The 26,158-nt window shown below is 40.4% G+C and overlaps 1 protein-coding gene across 1 annotated transcript in view; it reads left to right on the top strand.

The window, feature by feature from the left end:
* LOC120433664 (nck-associated protein 5-like) overlaps window positions 1–26,133 on the top strand; it is a 45,724-nt gene extending 19,591 nt beyond the window's left edge. The window contains exons 7-9 of the mRNA XM_039600332.1: window positions 25,333–25,512; window positions 25,628–26,075; window positions 26,120–26,133. Of these exons, the coding sequence (XP_039456266.1) occupies window positions 25,333–25,512; window positions 25,628–26,075; window positions 26,120–26,133 (642 nt within the window). The remainder of the gene's footprint in view (window positions 1–25,332; window positions 25,513–25,627; window positions 26,076–26,119) is intronic.
* The last annotated feature ends 25 nt before the right edge of the window (window positions 26,134–26,158 follow it).

Below are 26,158 nucleotides of genomic sequence, written 5' to 3'. Positions count from 1 at the left end.
TTACAGCTGGATTTATATTCTTCTTTCTTTCCTAATTAGTGTAGTTTTTGTCATGGCTTCATGCTCGAGTGCACTGTACGTCCTCAAACAAGGATTACCGGCCCTTACCCTTCTCTTCTTTTATGCTTATTATGCCAGACTTTAGCCTAATAGTGAGGCAGACCTCTCACACAGCTGTAGCAGGAAAGTAGTGGTGCAGAAATGGGAGACAGAGGAGAGCATGTTTTTCTAATTGGAAAACTCCTGAGGTTAAAACCTTTGCTTTTTTCATGTTTTCAGTTAACTGTGATGACAGCTGATTGTTCAGTTTGTTGACCTCCATCGCCAGCTGTACTGTAGAGCTTCAAAGATGCACATAAACTTCTTTCATGTCGAAAATGACTAAAATCTTAAGGTCTTGTAGTGATAAATCCACAGAGAATCATAGCATGACTCTTTTAGCTTGTTAGCTTTTAGCAGTTAGCTTTTATCACCAGGTTTTCATCTCCTGCACAGCTTTTAAAAAATAACACAATAAGCCAGCAACACATGAACACAGAGGAGTTAAAAGGGCAACTGTGGAGGTATGGTACAGACGACACAGGAGCTGTAACTTTCCATTCCGACTTTATTCATCTCCAAACTACAACTGGACACATTGCGCCAAAAACCAGCAGAACCCCTCCTCCCGACCTGGGTGTGAGTGGAGCCCTCTGGTGGGCCACCACACAACTATTGGTCTTACTTTCTTTAGGTAGTCTCTAATTTTACTCCAACTGAATTCTAATATTACTTTTTGTCACCTGGAGGAGTTAACCAGCTAACACATTAGCCTAGATAAGGGGGGGAACATGGGGATCACAGCAATCCCAAAATTGAATTCTGTATCAAAAAAACAAAACTGAAGTTATAGCAAAAAAGTAAAGTTCAACAGTTTAGTAGTAAATGAAAGAGTTAACCGTGTCAGGAAGCCTTTAGACTAACAACTGCCTCACCCGGCCAATTAAAAGCACCACCTGCATCGGGACAGTTGGGTGGGCGACACTGATGTGAACATTTTCTTTTTGCTAATAACAGATTCAAATAATCTGGACATGAAAGCAAGTTGGAAGTCACATTATCAATCACAGATGCCAGTAACAGCCAATCTCAGGCTAGTTATTTTGTCAGTTTCTCATTAATAATTGAGGTGATCCAGCTAACAGAGACTGTTTGTCCAGAAGGTTTTGAATCCGATGGTTTGGCATAAGTCAGGGTTGAGAAATCCAATCTTAATTAAAACAGACTAGAAAGAAGTAATTTATCAGCTTTTGGTACTCATCTTTGGTATTATCTCAACATCAGAAACATTAAATAATCTTAAATAGTATTTTAAGACTTTTAAGACCTTTTAATGTCTCATTTGTTGCAGTCATATCTTCCAAACAAAAGCATTTACAGATACAGGCCCAGAATCGTGTCAGCTGTTGTTTTCATGCCGTCTGAAACCTGAAACAAAGCTTTGTAGGAAGCCTCGTTATTGCACAAGCAAAAATCTTTGGAAAGAAGCTTTGCTTGAGAGAGAATAAGACAAAAGGCAAGACTATGCTGAGACAAACACTGATGAAATTGGAGGCAAGCTGCAAAAGTCAGAAGAAAATTAAAAGCATTTAAAGAAGTTGTGGGAACATTAGTAACTGTCTGTCTTCATTTGTTATTTATTGACTAAATTTATTCTTAATTGCTCTTATTCCACCTCTCAGTGAGTGAAGCTTAAACTAACAAACTGCACAAACAGTTTTTTTCTTTCCCAGAAACAGTGACAGGCTTCCCCATACACACTGCAGAGGGCTGAAAGGAAAGTGAGGCTTAAATGAGAACATTTTCAGCATTTAGAAATAAAGCAGCTAATTAGAAACCTGAACAGAGGTGAAGCTGAGTGCAGAACATCCCTTTATAAACACTTCTCTTCATCTCAGGTCAGCTAACATGACAGCAATAATAAAGTTTCTGCATCTGAAAAAAATTAAAATATTCTTTTTTTCATTTTTTTGATGTTTATTTTGATTGAAAAGCATCAAAGGTTTAAACAAATGATACATTTGTGCGATCCAGAGTAATTATCATTATCGAAGTCATCAACCTCAATTCAGAACAGCCGAGTCAAAAATATTTTGCTTTGTAACTGCAGTGGAGATTATAGCCTACATGTTTTCAGCATGACTTTAAAAGTTCAAAAAAGCACATAATGCAAGGTACATGATTACATGATTTATGTGTTACAGACATAAAATTAAACAAAAATAAAATAAAGGTATTAATCCCAAGTTTAAGTTCACTCTGCACAGACCTGTTAATAATTCAGTTTCAAATATCCAATCATTTGTTTTCCTAGTTTGAAGTTCAGAGAGTTGCTGTAATAAAGTTTGAAGCTGATATGAATAAAAATGTGAGTTTATGTTGCAAAAGAAAATATTTTTCTAAATCAGGATTTTATGAGAATACTCATAAAAATTACAGGAAAAGTTTCCTTCTTGGGATTCATGCAAACACGACGGCAATGACAGTGTTTTTAAAATCGATCTTGTTAGCTTAAATTGTGTAAAAACCACGTTTCCATACATATTAGCTGCAGAGCAGAGTTAAACTGCTATCTCCCCGAAGGTAAGAAATGGATGAGCTGGTGTGGAGGAGGGTTGCAAAGTGGCTTGCAGGTGTGCAGCCGTTGTAGTATTCTGAACTCGGGTCTATGCCTTATCGAATCTAGCATTAGACTCAGTCATGATGCTGAGGGCACGTCATGGAAGCGATGGTCCCCTGTGTAGTTTAATTTTACTTTTCATGGAGCTGTGTCGGCTCCACAGGTGGCTGTCTTTTTTATTAGATGTGAGTAATCGTGCTGACAGGAGCCACACGTCTACTCTTCTCAGTGCCAAATAATAATGAGTGCTGTTCTCTGACGGGCTGACTCATCTGCAACTGATCAAAGTCATGGTCGGCTGTGTCACACTTTCCAAACAGTTATATTGAGTTAGATTTAATCACTCAGCATGAATAAAATCTCTAACTAATTAAAATCTCCTAAAGTCTGATTTAATGGCGGTTTGAGTGTTGAGAAAGTGAACAGCCAACAATGGCAGATGTTCTGCTAGACGAGTCCAGCTGGTCTGCACAGCAGAGATGTGTTGCAGTGGAAAGAAACAAAAAATAACATATTCATGAATTTTCTCTGCTGTTCTGAGGTCAGCTGATGATTCTACCATAAATAATTGACTTTATTTTTGATGGACAGGTGCTTCTGTTTGCATTCAGAGCTGACCGCTGAATGCAGAGATGGCCGAGCACGGTTTGTTAGCCTTTATTTGAGCTCTGCATTCAAACAGGTTTCAGCTCTGCTGACAGAAACGTGTTATTAGCGTGCGCTGAGGATCTCTCGCTGTCACTGTACCAGCAGGAACGCTCGTGCTCATTGAAGCCAACTACAAACACATGACAAGTGTGCTGCACTGCTGAATAACCGCTCTGCAAATTGCTGTGCAGCGTGCTACTACACCACACACTTTGATTAATTCTAGAAGGCTGCATCGATGCCGTCCTCAGCTTTTTGGGGTATTCCTTCACTTCTTTCAGTTTTGATTTAGCATTCACTGAACACAAACTCTCAAAAATGTGTAATTTGTTTGCAGATTTGATGAAATATTTGTTGTGTTTTGTGGATTGACGCTTTTGGTCAATCCACAAAACACGCACTTCCTTCAAAGATAACAGTAAGACTATTTAATATACTGCATTTTTTGAGCAAAATTCCTGGTCCAATTTGTCTTTAGGGCTTTTACCAGAAGGTTTATTTAAAACACTGAAAGCATCTATTGTGTTTTTTTCCTTTTTTACTGAACACATTTCCATAGATTTGTTTTTGTGTGATGCCACTACGTCTTTTATAGATTTAGTATCTAGCCATTTTACTTTATCTGAATTATTTTTCTTCTGTTTTGCATCTTCATGTTTTTGTTTCTTTTTAACTTTAATTTTCTGTCTTTTTTCAGGCTTTTCATTTGCATTTAGTCTGTAAGCTTTCTGCTTTCACCTGCTTTTCAAAGCACTTTACAACCTTGTAGAAAAAAACCCAAAAAACTTTTATTATTATTTGAACTGATACTGCTTTTCCAGTGTGCACAAAACTCATTCCTGTGGAAAAATGTGCACATGGGCATCAATTTTTCTGTGTTTTCCGGACTCTAAAGCTGATTTCCACCAGCAAGAAAAATATTTGCACCCAAAATTCTGATTTTAAGTAATCTTATTACATACCAATCACATTTTCTTTAGTAATTCATTTTTTGAATTAACAAAACTTGGATTTTATATAATTCTGAAGCATTTTAATCAGAAATATTGCTTCATTGCATCACACTGTTTGGATTCCTCCATCAGCTGATGCGGGGCTCATCCTAACGAGTGTGGGTGTGGTGAATGGATGTGGATAATTAATGGATCCTGACCTTGCTGACCTCTTACTGCACATGCAGCTCAACACTGTCTTAAACATCTGTACAACATCTGTATTCATTATATTTCTCATTAATTTAGTGGCTCCATAGTGTAAACGTTGCTGGTTCAATACCAGCAGGAGACACAAATCCCCTACGGCGTTGTGTCAGAAAGGGTGTCTGTTGTACAAATCTGCCAAATCATACATGTGGAGCTACCTGCTGTGGTGATCTTGTATTTATTTCATTAAGCTAACTTGTTTTTGATGTTTGGGCTGCTGGAAAGCAGTTAATTTTACCACTTTTGGGATAAATAAAGTCTTTCTTTTTATATCTAATAGCACCAGAAGACAGGAAGGTGTGGGGAGAGAGTGGAGATGATGAACAGCAAACGGCCTGAGGGGGAAACAAACCCAGCTGTGTGTTTTTCTCTTAGCTATGTCCCTCAGTCATAGTCTCAGGCTGAGCAGCATTAGGGGTCTGTCCTGAGACCCTGACCAGAGGCATGCCCCGACTGCAGATTTGGACCCTCAATCTGCAGTAACTAATATAACTAATATACCATGCAGCTGCTGAGGGGTATTACAAAATTTAACACCTGGAAATACGAGCAGATTCCAGCCCAAGAAGCCTTAAACCGCCAGGCCTCTGGAAATCACACATATCGTGCCCGGACGTGAGAGACGGTCTTCTTTCATTTTTTCCTCCAAGTCTCAAAATTATTTTGCATCATTATGTGAAATTAGATATACCATTTACAGGAAATTTGCACATTTCACAGAATTGATTTGTTGCTCCTTTTTTACATTAAACATACTAGGAAAGTCTTTTGGTTACTGAAGCCAGACAAAAGAACAAAATTAGAGCAAAACACAAACCCAAGTACACAGATGGAACAAGGTTAAAGCAAGTTACTCACAAACCAAACTCAGTGACCCAGTAAGGGTCAGGGTTATAAAACTCTTCTAAGAACATCCAAACTTCACAAACTTGGTGTGAGACTTTATTTGGCTAAAGCAAATCCTAACTGTACCCTCAGAGAGGTCGCTGGTGACCTGGTCGATGTTGAGGTTAAAGGGGTGAAATCTGAGTGTGTGGGGCAGAGGTGTGACTGACAGCTACAGCATGCTTTTCTACCTGCTGGCTACTGAAATATTGCTTTGGATTGGTCTTGAACAGACTTGTGGAAGAGCAAAATTCCTTGAATCCTAATGATGTGAGTCTCTGAGCCTCAAGCTGTAGTCGTTATGCAGAAAGCAGGGAGGAAGTTTCAAAAGGTCTTTTTGGATTATCAGAGATCGCAGCATAATTCCTCCCCTCTGACAAACTCTGAAGTCAGGGGACCAGTCTGCTGTCACAGACTGAACTGGTAATTAGCAAAAACATATTTCTTCAATTTCCTTCAAGGAAATTTTACAGGAAGGTCCAACAATTCCCACTGCAGGCTGTTAAGCATGCTGCGAGCTCAGCAGAGTTGGACACGCCGTCCTTCATCTTTAACCTTTTCGTTAAAGGTCAGACTGGCAGAAGAAGCATCTGTATCTCTGCAGAGATGCTCAGCTGCTTCTGCTGGAAAGAAGTACTGTACCTACAGACTTTTTTTCTCTCATTAAACCCGACTTCTTGTTAATTTGGCTGCTCGTTTTGTGTTTGCGTGTGAAGTTTATTGAGCTGAGTTTGTTTCTCGAGCTTCTCTTATCAGAGGATCGACTGTTTGACCTGCAGTCTGTCTCTCCATCCTCTGCCAAGCCTTTTCAGCCGAATCTCCACTGATTAAACTCTCTTTCCTCACATTAATCACTCAGCTAAATACTTATTAGATCATTCTCGGTCCAGAAATTAAACTTTACTGTCATCTGTTTGTCAGTGTGGATGTTGAATTTCAAACTTTTGTGCTTTAGATGATTTTTTTTTTTGTGGCAGAAAAAAGTTCAGAATATTAATAACCCAACATTGCTGGCAGCATGACAAAAAAAACCTTTTATGTGCCAAATGCCAAGCCTTTGATTCACTAATGCAGCATTCCCAGTAATCCAGGAGGCTGCATTAGTAGTGTAAGATAATTATCTCACACCGCCCGAAGCTTGAATATTAACTGCAGTTGTTATATTTGTCTCCAGTAAAGTCACAAACAAAAGTTTTGAGAACAAGACTTGCATTTTAAATGATTGATTCAAACTCTGTGTCTGTCGTCATCTGGAGAAAAGTTACTGATGAGACCTCCCACCGTGCAGCTAAGCAACAAACTTTTTTTTTTGTACTTCTGACTTACTGAAGAATTCAATGAAGGTGGAGAGTTTGCATCTCAGTCGTGGTAAAGAAAATGCTTACTTAAACTCATAATGACAGATACAAAGTAGATTCTTTCCATCCATTTTCTACTGCTTATCCGGGCTTTTCCCTACTCACCTTCTCCAGCTCTATGACGAGAAACCAAACCAGCTCAGAGACATAACCTCTCCAGTGTGTTGTTGGTCCGCCCCAGGCTCTCTTGGTGGAAAACCCCAAAACACCTCACCTGGGAGGTGCTCAGAGTCCTAGTGCTCTTTCTATCTCCACTGACTAATGGAGTAGCAGCTCTACTCTGAGACAACATCCACCTCATTCTGTCTCCCACAGCTCAGGGCCATAGGTCAAGATGGGGTCAAAGATTAACCTGTTAATTGACAGCTTTACCCCGATCCTCGACATCTTCACCACCATAGCCTGGTATCAATCCATCTGACATTCTTTGTCTCCACTCACGGCCCACTCGTTCAGCTCATCCCCAGTTTGGGGGATTGTCCCTTTTCTGTGCCACGTGGAGGTGCCCAAGCTCATCCTGCTCATCCGGTGTGAGATGGAGGTCGTCACTAGCTGAAGTCAAGAGAAAATACAACAGCTGCAAAAAGCTAGAGACGAGACAAAAGACTTACTGACTGACTTATTGCCAGTAACGTGAACCAAGGTACAGGAATCGAAGAGTCTTCAAGTAGGATGGCTCAATAATAATGAGGATAAAGGTTTAGATGGTTTGGAGATGTCTCATTTAGACAGATAGATACTTTATTGATTTTACAGGGGAAAATTTTTGTGTTACAGCAGCATGAAAAAGAGAACAAAAACTGACCGATTTGATTTGTTGCTTTGTTTTACTGGGAGGAGCTGAACAGGTGGCATGTCTGTACTTGTACACCTTAAAACACCTAAACACCTAAAATCTATACAAAATAAGACCTCTCCACTCAAATCATGCACGGCTGTTCACAGGCAGTTTGGTTTGTGTCCATCCTTCTTCTGCTTCAAGAATGAAAACGTGTCCAGAAAGTCCAGCTTTGCAGTGGCTGCCATCTGTGATTTGATCTGCTACAGCACTGATTATGTGGGTTAAAGTTTTGAAACCCAAAACGCTCTCCAACTCCAGTTTTTCTCTGCAGTGACGCTTTTTTGTAGAAGTGACTCTTTCATTTAGTTCTTGCAGTGCCGTAAGCATGACATTTACCCAAATCTACTGACATATTTATATTTGATATATAAGCTAGTGGGAATGATTTTAAACACCCTCATAGTTCCTAACCATCTCTGTGGTGCACAGTCGGAGGCATCAGACACAAATATTTCATGTTCATTATTATTTTGGGTCCTGTCTTTCTTTGTCATCACCTGTTGTGGTGATGAGCTTGGGCAGCAGAGGACCGGTGTGATTACAGCAACAAAAGATCGTGGCCATCGTACTTCCACAAAGTGGGAGCAAAGAGGCCAAAACCCATTAGCCCCTGCACTCTGATCCAGCTGCAGAGAGTCCTTGAAAAAAAATGAAACGTGTCATTTCATTGTCCCCATAGCGGAGGGACAATCAGCGATGTGGAGAAGGTAATGTGGAGGGTTCTGATATTGGAGACGTGACACTCTGGCTGTGTATCAATTTGCCGGGTAACACAGGGGTAATTATGTATGAATTATTGAAATGGAAAATTTGTTTTTGACTGCGAGTTGTGCTTGTTAGGTTCCTTAATCACTACGACAGCACACCTGTTCCCCGTCAGGTTGACTGGCTCCGAGTGAGGTAACAGCAACGCCGCTCACAGCTCAGGAGATAACAAGCAAGAGGCGAAACAAATCAGTTTTTTCTCTAGCTGTTAGTCTGCTGTGCCTTTTACTGCAGGACCACTAGAGCCAAAGGAGAACAAAGAAGGAGATGCATAGATAAGAAAAACATTTCCATGTTCACAGGTACCTGCTCTGATTTATATTGTCCTTATTCATACACTTATTTTTAAGATGATCACCCCTGTAGAGATGATTTCAACTGCAGGAACTATCAGGTGGAACTTGTTTCAGGATCCTTATTGAGGGATAAAGAAGTCCTGAGAGATCCTTCAAAAGCTCATTGCGGCTGCTTAAACTAAGAGATGACCAATTTTATGAACTCAGCAAGCTACCAGAAACAAGATGAAAAAAAGCAGAACAAATGGAAAAGCGATAAAAAAAAAGTCTAAAAAAGAACAATGAGGTTATTCTGGCTCTTTTTGGGGTACTTTTTATGCCGCTGATGAGGTCTCAAGAGATTTAGAGTCCTAGAAAGAGCACAAGGGAGAGTGAGAGGCGAAAACAATCAGAATTTATATTTTAGTCAACAACTCTCATCTCATTTAATCCAATTATTCATTCAGAACCATGCATTTATTACATTTTTTAAATCTTTTTCTTTAAGATATAGGATTACAGATATATAGGTATAGAGGCAGATCCAGATTATCAAGTGTTTTCCTACATAAAGGTCGTCTCACAAGGGCAATATTCAATCCCTGCCAGCCCGCGGCATCCACTGTGGTTTGTCTCGACATAACCATGTGAGGTCCGATAGCCAACAAACATGTCAGTCACAAAGTTGAAACAGGACTGGGTGAGAAACTCTTAGAGATCCAGACAGAAATAAAGCTTCAGATCTTGATGATATTTGTTTTCTTCCTCCAGACTGACCTTGTTAATGAAGGCTGTTTCCATGATCTCGAACTGGGCCAAACAGCGAGTGAGTTTGGGCTTTTAGGGACGAGTGACAAAACACCACTGTACATGCGAAGGGGAGTACTTTAACTTTGTAACTTTATCTGCATGAAAAGAAAAAAACAAGAGCTTTATGGTGAAAATTATCTTGTTTTTATAATCGCTGGTTACCAAAAATCATGACTGATTTTAAGACTTGATTAATCACCCAGTCCTAGTGAGTTGTAGTAGCTGATTACTTTAGGCTGTTATTTCATTACTTGTTTCTGCAGTGGTGCTGATACAAAGTGTTTGCTGGACTTTCACCCTGGCAACTGGAGCTTGAGTCCTATGTGCTTGTTTGCGTGCTCTTCTACTGTTGTTTGAGCGTTTCACAAGCAGTAACTTCCTCCCGAGCGTAAACATAAATATGTTTACAGCCTGGTTTCTGTAGTCAAAATTCCCCTTTAAAAAGTGCAGTCAGTAATTTTTTTTTAGGTTTTTTAATTATATAAAAAACCTAAAATAGTACTCAATAGTACTCATAAATATACACAGATTAGTGTGTAGTCATGTCGACCAGTGTTCTCATAAACTGGGTGGGACGGAAATCACCATCACAGCTAATCGCATTTTACATGCGTGGCTAGAGACTGGCCACGACCCTCCCATCCCCAGGCTATGTCCACACAAGCCCAGATAGATTTGAAAAAGGCGTTTTCGTCTGACAACGCTCTGCGTCCACACTAGCGTTTTCAGTTGTTTTCACAGAGTTGTGCGTCCACATTGAAACGGCCAAAAATGCGTATGTTCCAGTGCTGCGCGAAGCGCAAGAAGATTCGACCTGCCTCATTTCTGTCTGCCGCTTATTTATTTTCCAGCTCTTTGAAACATCGCGGCATAATGCACTGAGTTTTTTAAATGGACTAACAATGAGGTGGAGTTGTTGCTGCGAGTAACACAAAAGTACAAAGTTGCAAAAGCGAGTGAGAGTTAAAGAATTTGAAGAAAAGCTATCTGGAGCATGTACAGACTGATATTAATCTTTAATAGGGCTGTCAAAATTGAGAGCAAACAAAACAACTGCTGTATAATGCCCTCCCCTATCTTAGTTTAATTGGTCACATGACTGCATCACATGACTAAAATGCGTCATAGTTTTAGAAAGTCTCCGTGTCCACACTGCGACGGGAGAGCACCGTTTTCAAATGTATGCGTTTTCAAGAGCGTTTCCAAAACGCTGCGTCTCAGTGTGGACGGGAGGCCAAAATGGAGAGAAAATGATGCGTTTTCAAACAAAAACGCATTAGTGTGGACGTAGCCCCAGACAGCTGAAAAGAGCCAGCTTAAACAACAGCAGCAGCTGGTACATTATTTCGGCTAATGTTAGGTTCAAGAGTCCTAAAAATCACACAGTTTTATTATACTCTCACATTGTATAAGAGTTTATTTACTAAGTGTCAGAGTCCAACAAAGTTATATTCACTTTAGACAGTTTCACTAACGGTGCCTAAGAGCAGCTTACAGAAGCTAACGACTGCAAAAATAGCAGCGCTTACCAACAGAAACGTTCTTCTCTGACTCTTTGGCCACGTCTCACTCCTTTCACAGAGTTTTACAGCCTCTTCCAGAGTAAATAAAGGTGCACACTTCTCACATTTTCGGCATTGACAGCTGAGGTAAACAGTTGATTACATCAATGGGCTTTACACAGACAGGGAGAAACTCCAAGGCTGATCCAGTCCAAAGAATCTGCCATTTACTGACATCTAAATTTTACACACTGTAATTTTTTAAAATAATTTTCCATTTTCGTTGATCTCGTTAATCTCACACACGCGCAGTAGTCCACAGTCGGATTTAGGCTATAAGGACCACTGTGACATGCTGCCAGTGCCTTCTTTTCTTCTAAGATCTGGCCATGACACCTCTGGCTGTTTTTATTAAACAGTTGGACTGTTTACAACAGCATCCTTGCCTACAGTTGACTCTGTGCCAGAGAGCCATGGCCGTTTAAAGTCTCACTGCTCTGTCACGGGGTCATCTGCCTCCGTGTTATTACACTTCAGCCGGCGAGCGATACTCGAGAGAGACGGCGCTGCGAGGTTGTTTAAACAGTGGCAGGTGTTTCTTTCCTCAGATCAACTTCCTGGGAGGGCTGCAGTGACAGATAAAGGCAAATACATAATAAAGTCAAATTTATTTGACCCTTTGAAGGGCTTCAAACAGCATTTGATTTTGCAGTTCTGTGAAGTCATATAACAAAGTCCAATTTATTTTTGAAGTGCTGGAAAATGCATGCAGAATTACAAGACAGGTGCGAGCTACAACACAAACAACAGCCTTTCTCAGTAACCTCTTTTGCATACGGTTCACAAGCACAGATTTTCTGCTTCTAACAAAGCTCTTACCAATAACAGAAAGCTGAACTGGAAATTTGCAGTCATGTAAATTAGTGTTAACTTTCTTTAATCAGCAAATTTATGGCTGTGATTTTTTAAAACATAAATATTAAAGATAATAAATATTAAAGTGCAGCAGCACACCTATATGGAAAACTGAAACTAACAAACATATATATATAAATATTAATAATAAGAAGAAATAAGAAAAGAGACTACTGTTTTCGTGGAAGTGAGAAGTATGACCTGAAATGACTGACTGAGCCCATAAAGCAGGGGTCCCCAATCCCAGTCCACGAGGGCCGGTGTCCCTGCAGGTTTTAGATCTCACCCTGGGTCAACACACCTGAATCACATGATTAGTTCATTACCAGACCTCTGGAGAACTTCAAGACATGTTGAGCAGGTAATTTATCCATTTAACTCAGCTGTGATGGATCAAGGATACATCTAAAACCTGTAGGGACACTGGCCGTTGTGGACTGGGATAAAGCCATCAGGAAACTGTTTCCACAGGTCAGTACAGAGAACCTGAAGTGTTTTTGCAACCAGGAGAGGCGCCCCCTGGTGGCCATTGAAAAGAATTCAAGTTAAAGGCACTTAGGCCTCTCAGTATTAAAACACCCATGTTTACAGGAGAAATACGCATGTCTACAGTCTGTTACAACATACAGTTTTGGCCTCTAGCTGTCTACTAAGTTTTAATCTGAATCTTTGATCTGGACCTCTCCAAGGTGTTTGTGATGCTGGAGCTTTTTAGAGCATTTTTTAGTGCAATTCCATGACAAACAATCTAACCTGCTATTAGTCTGTTACTTTGCACAGATTAGCAGTTATCCAAGTCTGTGCTATGGACCTGTACACTTTGTGGGTGCAGCTTTCTAATCACGCATGCCTGCATTAGCTGATAACTTCACTTAACTGCACTTCACTTCGCTTGAAAGATATATCAACTTATCTTGAGACATGAAAATGCAGAGTCCATGTTATTTATACACTCATCGGTAGGAGCATAGATGAACCAGTAAATCACCAGATTCAACCTTCATGCTGAGCTCCCACTTCACTACAACAATAAATACAAAAGTTAACAAATATAGAATCAATTTAAAGCAGAAATGTCATTTTTACATTTTAAATAAAGGTTATTTTTACGATTTCTGGAGCACTTGATATCATATTTGTTCATTACCATTTATTTAACAGGTCGCTTCGTTATTGTCTTATTTCACGGTTTAATTTTGGCAGCTTTGGTCCTCCATACACTTCATTACCTACAGTATAGTTAGTTTGCTTTGTTTCTTTTCTGTCGTTTCACTCCTGCTGACACTAAAATGAGCTGCAGTGCATCTTCTGAGCCCAGCAGGCAAAACTCTCAGCAGCAGTGAAGACCTGAAGGTGACATGACAAAGAAAAAACAGCGAGCTATGAATGAGGGAGAAGTATGAACAATTGGAAGCCTGTAGATGAGATGAGGAGGTGGATGAGACAGTGGTTTGAATGAGGCTCGAGCAGAGAGGATGGCAGCTGTTTTTAAGAGACTAGAGCACAGAAAGCTGGTCTGAGGAGCGGCTGAATGAGTGTAACCTTGCTTTGGGCAGCTCTGAGAGATGCATGGACGAATTCTGATGAGACTGTGAAATTGAAAGTGAACTTAAGAGTCCATGGAAGCTTAAGTACATTGTCCTTGTGTCTGAATGGTCTGCTGATCAGCGGGCTGGTTCAGCAGCAGTGAAAATGGCTTAATTGCAAATTACCACTTCAGTGCCTCGGGCATGTCATGATTTTCACACTTTAGGTTTTAAATAGACAGCAAATGTAAAACAAGGAAGGGGAAATGGAAGAATAAGCATCCACATATCCAATCCAATGGAAAACCACCAATGCTTTGATCCTGCTGTATTGTGTGTATCCAGAAATTCCTCTGGATAACCTGACGTTCATTAGCATTCATGTACACTCTCCTGCTGTTGGAAAACCCACAGACTGTAAATAAAAGATAGATGTAGCCACAGTCACTTTACTTTTGGGGTTTTTGAGCCAGAAGTGACAATGAGGTGTATCTCCTTCAAGTTAAACCTGTGGCTGAGATATAACACATAGACATGAGTGCCACCTCTCACTTTCAAACAACAGAAAACTTCCTGTTGTTAAAGAATCATTTACATAGACTGTATATACAAGATGGACGAACGCTCCAAAAGGCTCTAACATCAAAACACAATCTGAGGTGAAGTCAAGCAGACAGCTAAATTATACAAACTTTTATCCCCATGCAGAGTTTAAATGGGTGAGTTTATATGGTGCATTTATTTATCACATATACATATATCTTCTTTCAGCTGCTCAATTTAGAAGCTCCGTATTCAACGTCCTATTCTGGCCCCAGAATATTTCCTCGAACTGCTGCTCTCAGTGCAAACGGATATAGCAGACCAATACCAGTATAGATCTTAGGATCTAACAGTACCACTCCATGTTTAAAGACTAAAGGCGAACAAGTGTTTGCTTTTAGGGCAAAACTGCAGAAGTCACCAAATCACCGGTTTCGTCTCTATCTTCTTATTTTTATCAGGTTTTCTTGTAGCTCTAACATTTATTATTCTTTTATGTCAGATTTTTCTTACTGCAAAGATGCCTGAGGCTGTAAACATGTCTGTGTCTGCTGTAAAGTTGAATATTTTAACATGGGACTCTATGTTGACTGATTCCCTACTGGAGCCTCAAGTGGTCATTAGAGGAACTGCAGTTTCTGGTATTGGCTTCATTGTTTTTGGCCTCAAATGTAGTTTCTTTTTAAATAATTTTACACCAATTATGTATTAACCCCCAGCTGAAAGTAGTCTCCAGGCCAAATCCAATATTTAGTTCTTTAAACAGTTGAAAACTTCAGTAGCTTGCTGTTTTAATCAAGAACTGAACTTTCTTTTTTAAAAAGAAACCTTTTAAGAACCTTTTTAAAGATTTAGACCTTCAGATCTAAGAGTAAAAAGTTTCAGACTGAAAGGCACAGAAGAAGATTTTTTAAAAAGTAGTGGCATTCATTTACATTAACAAAGAACACAGACTAGCTCATTAAAGTCAGAGCAGTAACTAGCTACATGATGACTCTGTAAGCTGGATCTCCCAGGCTGATCCTTTCTTGTTTGATGTGATCATTGGTGTTCATGTATGATCTGCTGCACAGAGATCTTAAGGACTGCACAAAGATCACAGTGGTTAGATTTCCATTAGTAAACCTAACATGAAAGTGCACGGAGTGGCAGTGCTGTGAGGTGCCTGGGATAAAAGCATTGCTGTAATAGAATATGCTCTGTGGAGAATCCTCCATAAGCTGCAGACCAACCAGCTGACACTGAACACACTGTATTATTCTGACTGAGAGGCTGGATGGAAGCAGCGATTCGATGATTTATTCATGCACACAAGTCACACAAGAGGCCTCCCACACAAGTCTGTGAGTCCTGTCTTTACACAGTGATTATAACTTTAAAATACCCCCCATGTAGATGGTTCCAGTCCTGCAGAGTGCATTTAGGACTGCACTTTAAGGTTAGAAAAAAACAACAGCTTCTTCAATGGGAGAAGCACCAACACTCTTTAGTATTAATCCAGCGTACAGGCTTATATTACGTTGCTACCACTCATAGTTATTTTGATGGTTATTTTTTAATGGCCTGCACCACGCAGTGAAGGCTAATCAGTGTCCAACATTTTCCCACACAGCCCTCCTCCCCAGGCCAGTAGATCAGAGTTTTACTGCTCCACAAGAAAAAAAATCACTCCTATATACACCCACTATTATTATTTTATTTATATATGATTTTATAAAACACTTAATGTAGTGTCCCCATATAAGGGCACAGGGTCTGAGGAAGGTAAATAGATTTGACTGACTAAGTACCTTAATTTATAAAAATAATACTGCATAATTTATTAGTAGATTCATATTTTATATTAATCTAAATCTGCAAGATGAGTCCACTTAAATGTGTGGAGTGAGTGTAATGGGCGTGCTGCAGGTATCTCTTCTGCAGAGAGAGTGAGTGGCCGCTGTTGCCCTGCAGCAAAGTTTACCAGAAATCTGACGAGATGAGTTTACCTGCAGACGAACAGTTTCACTTTCAGGTTGCATCCGATTCAGCTGAGCTGTTGGAACAACTGTTTAGGTTTAAATACATCGCCTGCATGTCTGGCAGCTTCAAATCACACGGGAAGTGTTTCCAAAGCAGCGGCTATCGTATGCATGGGGTCTTTTATTTTGAAAGTTGATCACATTCTCTACGTCGTTCCTGTATGTAACGTCTTCCCCTTGTTATCGGCTCCGTGCAACTTGAAGTGACTTGTGTAAAAACATTTGTGTACCAACTGTAAATCTTCACACTTTTCTGCTCCTGAGAAATCCACAGACTGTAAATAAAAGGTGGACATCACCACTGTTACATCATTGTGATGTCACTCTGCTTTTTGAAGTCCTGGCTTCAAAGACCAAGTGACTGGAAGGTATTACCTGTGGATGTGAAACCAGTGTGGGGTTTTCATGACTGACTGTCATTCCAGAGCAGGAGCACCACTTCCTTCTTGTTATTGTTGATTTATATACACTGTAGCTATAAACTGTACTTCAAAGATGGCTACAGCTAGCATGATGTACCCACTGGTTTGAAGCCTCAGCATTAGCATCCTGGTTTTTTTTTTTAAAGCCTGAAGTGACCTTTTTTGGACAAGGAGGTTAAGCAACAAGTTTTGATGCAAAGAAACATCCTTTGCAGTGTCAGGTAGAAACACAATCATCGACCTGAGTGGGTATTCATGGTGATAAAGAACTCTTATTGAAGGTTTGAATTGTGATCAGAGGGGACAGGCTGGTGTTTTGTGTTAAAACATCAGCCTCTGCGGCTGAAGAAGCCACTGCGGCTGAATCTGAACACTTTTCACATATGTTCCAATATACGGTTTATAATTTACATGCATGAAACGCTCCTGCTGCTCTTACACTTTCTTTTATGTGGAAACACTCACAGTGAGACAAATACTCATTGTCAGGTCATCTGTGACCTGGCTGATGCAACCCATCACTCATAACTGACTGATGCAGGCACCGAGGTGCCAGCGGCTGACCAATCAGCTAACACTTTTTCACTGAGACTGTGTTGAACCGTTAACATCACTGATGCTGAGAGGCAAAACCTCAGCATTCCAACTTCCTCATTTTTTCACCACGTAAGGAATGTTTTGTGTACGAGTTAACAGAGACTTACAGCGACAGTTTGTAGATGGTGACTGAGGAAACAGAAGGGTGAAATGATGACATTAACCAGAACTTTTCAAACCTTATTATTTTAAACTCTTCACCTGTGGCTTCACCAAAGATACTGACATATTCACCACTTCTTCAGTGTTTCGTCAGCAGAAAATGGACCAAAAGAGCAAACGGGGCTCAGTTACCTGCTACTGAGCTCCTGGATCACAACAGTGTGACAGTTAGGAGTGTAAACACAAGTATTTCTGATATGCACAGATATTTAGACCATGTATTTATATTTTTATTATTTATAAGAATAAAGGATTAAGAGCTCATGTACTAATTTCTTTTAATGTTGCTTAATGTGGAGATTTAGCTTTTCATTTGGTCTTCACACCTCTCAAATTAAGGTTCAGGGTTGGTTGGTTAATGTTTAGCTGTTTGAGTTTGTGCTTGAGTTTCACTTTAGTCTCTCACCTGTGAAGTTATCACCAGTCAAACTGACAGTAAGGACATGATGGGATGGAAGAACACTTCCTTGGAACCATGTTTCCATCCGAGGAGAGACGTCAGGTGTGCTGTAACAGTCAGGCAGATTCTTGTAGGTCGGCACTGTGTGTGGAAACAACTTGGATTTGTTGTTTATTCCTCCCAGTGGCTCTACAGATCTATTAAAGCTGAGAAAGAAGTAGAGAAAACATGCAAGCGCTTGCTCGCAGGAACAGCGCTCCGAACCCTGCGGCGAGCGCAGAGCGTGTCATTTCCTGCATGAGCGCTCCATAAGAAGAAAAGAAGAATCATGTTTCATCTAAATGAACGCCGTAGAAAGTCTGATCTTCTGCAGCCAGACAAGAGCGCGGTTCAGCAGTTACACAAAACCAAAGTGATTTCAGCTCTTTCATTTATACATGCAGCTTATTTATTTATCGCCTCTCTTTTCCTTTTAGCCTTCACACAGATGCTCTCTTGAGCTTTCCTCTTAAAACTTTGGTGAAAATCTTTTTATTTAGAGAATCTTCTAAACACATTTGATGCATGTTTGGTGTTTTTGATGTGCTGCTGTGATGAAGGTAACTTGCAGACTGCGAATAGAGCAGGTTTATGAATCAGGGCTACGTCTATTTCTGTCCCTACAGTCTACAAAAGTGTACCTCACAGAACCCCAGGACAACCACACTTCTAAAAACGCCAAGACTTTATTTCCTTTATTTATATCAACTTTTTATGACTTGCAAGAATTCTTTAATTTATACATCAACAGTGCTTAACATCTTTATTAGACCACCTGTCATAAAAACAAGGAAATACAAATACTTTACTTTTCTATCAAAAAGTTATTTAAAACTAAAACTTATATTATTATTTATGGAGCGAATAATAAACCAAAATTACATTTTTATATCCTAATTTGAGGCGGCACACTGGACTTCTCAGTCAGAATTTAATAAAGCATAACATTCAACAACTAAGACAAATTTTTCTGTTCAGGAATTCAAGCTAATTACTGTAATTTCTTAATAAAAAATAATAATAATCTGCTTTTTTCTTTTGGAAAACATTAAATTTGAAAATTCATGCATAACAACAATAATTATATTTTGGCATTAAAAATATCATTAGGATTAAACGGCTTTCACATACTGGTGGATTAACCATTACAGAAACATAAAATGGTTTTGGTGATTACAATACTGTTAATTTAGGGCAGCTGTGGCATAACCCGTATACTGATGGTCGTCTAATGTATTTATTAAACACATTGGATAAGTTGTTTGAATCGTTAGGACAAAAACTCCAAATGTTAACAGCTCAGTCTTTTCATCATCAATCGTTTAGAAAAATTATTTATAAGAAAATGTGCTTCAGTTTAAAAGAAAACTAAACTAAAATAATGGATTTTCTGAGACTCTATAAAGACATATCCAGAGAACTAATAAGTTTTGTCCTCATTTATAAACTTTTTAACATGGCAAGTATTTGTTTGCAGCGTCGGTTCTGTCGTCTTCAAAAGGAAGTCGTCTTCTTCTTTGTCAGATTTTTTTTTTGAGTGGGAAAACCATCTGAAAGCATGAAGTGGAAAACGCTCCACAGCCCTCGAGTTTGCCCTTGACTTGAAGCCGAGCGCCGCTCTGATTGAGGGTTTTGTTAAACTGCATCACTTGTGTCAAATCTCAGATACCCCTCGACATACTGACTGTAATTAGTTTCCAGATTAATCCGCACACGGTCAGATGTGGCTTTCTCCCACACTGTTCTCAAAGTAAAGGCTATAGCTCAGATAATCAAATAATAGGTGAATATCAATGAAAAGACCAAATCACTTTGGTCCCCAGCTCCCCCATGCAATTATTTCCTATTCACATTAATTATTGCTAACAGATGACACTAATGACTTTGAGAGGAAGCTGGCCACGGCGGCTCTCCAAACGATCGATGCCGTTTTAAATGGGGTCACAGCACTTGACACCTTTGGGCCTTCTGATTGGAAACGGCATCTGCAGCGTGCCAGTGATTCGAGTGCCAGCCGGGCTTTGTAACAGACTTCCACACAAGATCCTTCACAAATAAGTGAACCCGCCAGCCATGAAATTTAAAAGTCAAACTGGGGTCTTCCATAGAAGATTATATTCTCTTATCTCAGTAGTTTATTTACAGTGAAAGGCAAAACAAATCTGGGTAACTCTGATACCCAGAGTCCATCTTTCAGCCTGCTGGACTGTCATAATACGTTTATAACTCATACATTTTGTGGCGAGCCAAAGCAAAGAGTGCATAATTACATAATTTCTGAAATCTAGTCTTGGCAACTGGGAATTCATCCATCAAGACCACCTCCACCCCTGACTGCCATCTAATGCACACTAAATCGAACACCTATGGTTCCTCCTATGGGTGGTGGGCCCACAGGAGGCTGTGCCTGTGGTGAAGCCTGGCCACCTTAGCTCAGGGGGTCCTGATGAGCTCTGGGTAGTGATCGAAAGAATGTGACTGAAGATAATGTCAGTCTCAGAAGAAGAGGATCAAAATTCAGGATGCATTAGGAAGACTAAAAGTTCAAAGTTCAGACCTTTAATCCAGGGCAAGGTCATACAGCACGGCCGAGAGGTGAAGTCCAAAAACAGGAAAAAAGGGCAGACACATGGAAGGTAACTCGGACAGAAAAGAAACTAGAATAGACGCGAAGAAAAACAAGAAAACAGGAAGTTTTAACTAAAGAGAGCACTTATAGGACATAAAAACGGGATACACAGGTCTTGTTAGACAGCCCCATTTTAAAAACAACAAAGCCCACCTCATGAGGTTGAATGGAGATCTGGTTCATATTGTTCACTGAAAAGGTGTGTGTGTGTGTACTGTAGATGTTCTGCTTCCTCAGAGTTGTTATGAAGGGAGAAGCTATCCAGACAGGCCAAGAATATGTTTAATTCTGCAAAATTGGAATATGGAAATCTCACTTTTAAAGCCAGTATGTGCTATTTCTATGTTACCTTCATTATTCAGCCATGTAACAGTAACCCTGCATCTTAAAAAATGACAAGTTGAGGGTGACGGACGCATCTCAGTGAGGTCTTAATCCGGCCAGTTCTTGCAACATTAGTTTTCTTGAACCTAAATCTAACGAATCTAACAGCGAGTAAAAATAACATCAAATAAGTGCAAAACACAGCAGACACAAACCAGATGCAGAAAGCTGCAGCAGTTTGACAAAAGTAATTAACTGATTCCTCAAGAAAGAGGACAGACTGGACATCCATCAGTATCTTTAAATATGGAAAACACTGCACTCTGAATCAGTAAACCAATCATTCAAAAGTTGCCCGTTATTACAAGGAACTGGGGATTCTACTCCAAAATAAAATATGTGATAAAATATTCAGTTTGTATTAAAGCTTTCAAAACTTGCCTTTCAAACCATGTCTATCTCTCTTAACCTTTAATACAAGCATTTTGCATTAGCTGGAGACTTTTTAGGGAAAATGCTCTGTGATATTTTCTTTCTACAAGATTGCGTTTTTGTCCTTGCGACAAACATTCATCATGCAGGCACATCTGGCACAGGCACAAAACTTGCTTTCAGAAATATCACCAAAGGACTCATATCAAGAGTGATATGAGTCAGTGGAATAATGTGAATGTTGATTTTGGTTCATTTTCTAGCTTTTTAGCCCTCACAGGGGCATCATCTTCATCTAACAGTCATTAGTCTTTATGCAGCTGAAATATAAATGAACAGCAGAGACACCAAGAGGCTCTTGGCACAGTTAATAGCCTCCCTTTGTGTCAGAATAGAGGCATTGTTTTAAAATGTCTCATTCAGCAGCTCTCACAGAGATCATGGTGCACCTGTGAGACCAGAGAAAGATGAAAACACTCAGCGTTTTTAAACAGGAGCCATCTGACCGCAGGAGTAGAAAATGTCATCCCATTCCTCAATTAGCCTTTGGATGGAAAGAGACAGCGATGTATCCAGCATATTGATTCTTTTAAGGACTGTGACAGAGACAAATGGAGAGCCACGGGCCGTCCAAGAAACACACAATGTCAAGAATTAGGTGGATGAACATGTGCTTTGTTCACCAGTGTGAATCAGAGGATGAGCTTATAACATCCAGCAGGTCATCCAGTTGGCGACCCACTGAGGGTTGGGTTCGGGTTGAGTTTAAGTTTAATCACACGGAAAGTTTTTAGAAGATCTTACCTTTCAAATTAATGCTTACACTTTCATTTCCACATTACAGTGGGGCGAGGCGTGGTTTGTGGCACGGCTGTGGGAGAGGCGGACGCACCTGAACTCAATCAGCTCATCATGCCTCCCCTATTAAACGTGCCGGGACCTAAGGAGTGTTGTTGTTGTTGTGTAGTGGATCACAGGTGAAAAGCTGCAGCCGTGAGTTGTAAATATGACAACCTGGAACAAATAAAGGGTGTTAAAGTGCAGTATGTGGTCGGGTCCGTCATTCCCATTACATACAGTTTTGCTTTAAAACATCCAAAAGGTAAGCTTTTAAACAGAAAAATTCCATGGTTGTTATCTGAACCCAAACCTCTAACTGTAGATGGGTCACAGGTGAACTGATAGCTGTTAGGAGGTTAACTTCAGGAGCCCCACTGCAAAAATTTTAGCTGCCAATGAATTTAATATATGAATAACTGACCAGCTGCCTCACCAGCTAGTCTTCCATACCACGATTGGACTCCAACTCTCTGATCTTGGATGCATTTTACAGTCGATGTCTTTGTCTGTCATTTGGGCTCAGAGAGCTCAAATGAACCAGTTCCAGTCAGAGCGCTAGATCCTCACAATAGAGCAAGACAGGATAGGAGGCTCACTGGAGAGGCAGCTGAATGTTAAACTACAAGTTTTTGGAGTGTGGCTGTGGGAATTTTCGCTCATCTCAAAGATGTTTTACAGGTCAACCCCAGAACAACAACCCTACAGCATTCATACTTGATATAGGATTCAGTGTTTTGTCCATATAGTGGATGAGAGACCACCCCAACGCTGAACCCAGGAACTGGCAAACCATTCCAGGTCCCTTTTAGACTTTTTTCAGGTTCCCCGGGCAATGTGCCAGCTGTGGTATGAAGAAAGGGGGAATTTGGGTGATATTTGTGGGTTAATTTTATGATGTTTGAGATTATTTTATTATGACAGTATATGTTTTCCACTGTTGACTTTTTACAACTGTCTTTTGAAAAACTGAATTGGGAGGAACTACTCTCTATACAGGTGGGAGTTGCAGCTTCTGTTGAAAGTTTTTGTGTCAGGTAATGGTAGTGAGGAAGCAACAGTGGCTGTACTACCAGATGCCCAACAAAGACAGTGTGTATATTTTTAACAGTTTATTTTTTTACTTTGACTTTTTCTTCAGTTTTGGCCAAACTGATCTGTCCTGTAAACAGTGTTGGGTAAGTTACTTTAAATTAGTAACTTAGTTACATTACTAGTTACTTCTATCAAAAGTAACTCAGTTACTTCAAGTTACTCGTTACTTTCAGAGTAACTAGTTACTAGGGAAAGTAACTTTGGTTTTACTCAGAATTCTCTCGTTAATGTGTTGCTTCCGTAACTGGATACCCAGCCAGACTGCCAGTCTTCTAGCTTGCTTACTTGCCACAAGTGCACTGTGCCACCTACCAATAGAAAGGAAAAAATAATGTCCACATTTCCACGAGAGAAATCCCATGCCTGGACCGTCGTTGACCGCCGCCATTATTCTAGCCTGCTTTTTACATCCAACACAAAAACTGCAGTCGTGGTGCTTTTGATTGTACTCAGAACTCGGAAATTCTGCCTTCTGAATAGGAAGATGTAGGTAACACCAGACTGCAGATGAGCTGCATACAGAGCTGGACTGGGATTTTGACTAGAGACCGGCCCACCATTATAGGAAAAATCATAAAGCCTTTGAATGAAAATAAACACTGTTGTGACAGTGATGTGCACTGTTCTGATGGTATATATGTATCAATCTATCAATTGTGTGTTGTAAGACTCAGATAATTATTTTTTTAAAAGCGAGACATTTTAAATGAGAATAAGAAAGAAAGGTATTTCCTTGTACTTTCCCTGTTAATGCCCTACATCAGGGGTGTCCCTGCAGGTTTTACGTGTCCTTGAACCAACACAGCTGATTTAAATGGCTAAATTAGCTCTGCAACATGTCCTGATGTTCTCCAGGGGCCTGGTAATGAACTAATCTCATGTGATTTAGGTGTGTTGACCCAAGGTGAGATCTAAAACCTGCAGGGACACCGGCCCTCGGGGCCTGGAATTGCCCACCCCTGCCCTACATGAACCCCTGGCAACACTTTGCTAGACCCGTCCCTGCACAGTTACCAGCTGTCAGCTACTTAGAAAAGGATCCTGGTGTTATTTGTCTCTCAGAAACAGTTCATAACTTCCCTTCAACTCATTCATGTCACCTAAAAGGTAAACCTGTTTCTCCATCACCTGTTCAGCTCTGATGATTCAGTAAGGACATCTCCTGGTTTCATCTTCATGTTTCCTTCTCACCACATATCCAAACCAATATCATGACCAGCAGCTTTACAGCTGTGGCTCCAGCAAACATCAGCTGATACTAGAAATTAATATTAAATAAATTCTAACAACAGCTGATCAAGCTTAAATGTGCTGCTGTTGTTTAGCACGACCTCCGCTGGTTTCCTCTTTCTGGCGCAAAGTGGGCGATAAACAAACAAGAGAGAAAAGCCGATCAGCTGATCATTGATCAGTTTCATAATTGAAGTAGAAACAGGAGAGGGAGGGGGGAGAATGAGAGAAGAAGAGGCAGCTGACAGCGTAAACACAGAATAACTCCAGGTTTGTGTCTTTTTCATTCCAGCTGAAGTCCGGGACAAACTGTGTTCCTTTTCACCTCAGTACGAAACGCGTAATATTTTCTTTGAATACGAGACGATTCTGTTTTTTACGGGACGGTTGGCAACTCTAATAATTAACCGTATGAACAAAATAAAGTTCAACATCAGTAACATAGCACCCACCCAGCTGTATAGAAACTCCGTCATGCTAGCTAGCACGCAGTACGAAAATGTCAGCATACCGAAAATAAACTCCACCTAAACTTGGTTTATATCTGACTCCGATAGACTGCAGGTCATAACGTCTTACCTGAAGTTCAGTTCACCTGACACTTGGACCGGCGGCCTCAGGTCTCTCCTCTTGCCCCCCTTTTTCCTTCATCCACCTGCTGGCCTCCACCACTTGCTAATGTTACTGAATCTGTGGAAGCTCCGCAATAGCCACCACACGAAGTAACGAATAACGAGCCTATCTAAATCCCAGTAACGAGTAACGCGTTCCTGGTTTTGGCATAATAACTAGTTACCGTGCTCGTTACCACAATAATAACGTAGTTACTGTAACGCGTTACTTAATAACGCGTTAGTCCCAACACTGCCTGTAAATTAGGTGCACTAAAGGTCCTCCATTTGTACCTTCACCACTCAGCTATACCTCACATGTACCTCACATGGCTTTATATGCCATAGGGACATATAAAGCCATACATCTAGTATGTTTTGTGTTGAAAAAGTATGACCAAGCTGCACGTTTGCACCACACGATGGTGAAGTGCGCCAGTGTGAACTTTATTTCAATGAACTTTAAGTCATTACGAGCACATTCTTATTTACAATGGTGAAATGATAGGTAAAGAGAAGTAGCAGCACACATCAGAAAATATTTTAGCACACCCACTGGAAAAATACTACCTTTAAATTAACTGCAAGATATCTTCTTTTTCAGGAGGTCCAAAGGAATGGAAAAGCAGGAATTCCTGCAGGACGGTGGCCCAGCCTGCTGAGTCTAACGTGTCCACGCAGCAGCGGCAGCGGCAGTGGCAGTGAGCTTTCACTCTCCAGCGCTTGCAGTGAATATTCCAGTGGGTCCCACACTTGGGCAGAGGGACGTGGCTACTCAAAGCAGGTTGGTATCATTCACCTTCCATCAATCTTCTTTTTTGTTTGAAAAAAACTGTAATTTGCCAAAGCTAATTATGAATGCTGTTTCAGTAATTGCAAATATCTCTTTTAATACATAGTGTGCCTCAAGCCGAGACAAAAGGATGAGTACTGGTTCAGTATCCAGCAATCACTCAGCTGCTCTGGAGCACACAGACCTGGGATGGAAGGAAGGTCACATTTTGAAAGGCCTCAAACGTCTTCAAATGTCCAACTCCAAGGGGACTTCCTCCCTTCCATCTGTACCACACTGCAAAGACTGTATGACTTCAAACGAGGGTATATATTCACTTGGTGTCAAGTTTGCCCAGCAAGGGACTACAGCCAAGCAAGTAGCCCCTACAAGTAAACCTTTCAAGGCAGAAGCAAGGATTTCCATTGTAGACTCTGATGATGCGGATGACGAATCGCCTAAAGTACCAAACAGTGAATCCAGTGACCTGCCAGCAAAAGAACTTCTAAGCTTGGACAAGGTGGAGGTCACTCAGGAATTTGAAGTAGATCCTGTGAAACTTTCAGGGAACTCTGGTCTGTTTCCTTCACCTGTCACAGACAACTTCTTATTTCTGGAGGGCCCCACAGTTAAACCTGGTGTAAGCCCAACTGATAGC

Source organism: Oreochromis aureus, linkage group 16 (genome assembly GCF_013358895.1).
Source record: "Oreochromis aureus strain Israel breed Guangdong linkage group 16, ZZ_aureus, whole genome shotgun sequence".
Taxonomy (NCBI): domain Eukaryota; kingdom Metazoa; phylum Chordata; class Actinopteri; order Cichliformes; family Cichlidae; genus Oreochromis; species Oreochromis aureus.
The sequence above is the reverse complement of the archived record's forward strand: the minus strand, read 5'-3'. Positions and strand labels throughout refer to the sequence as shown.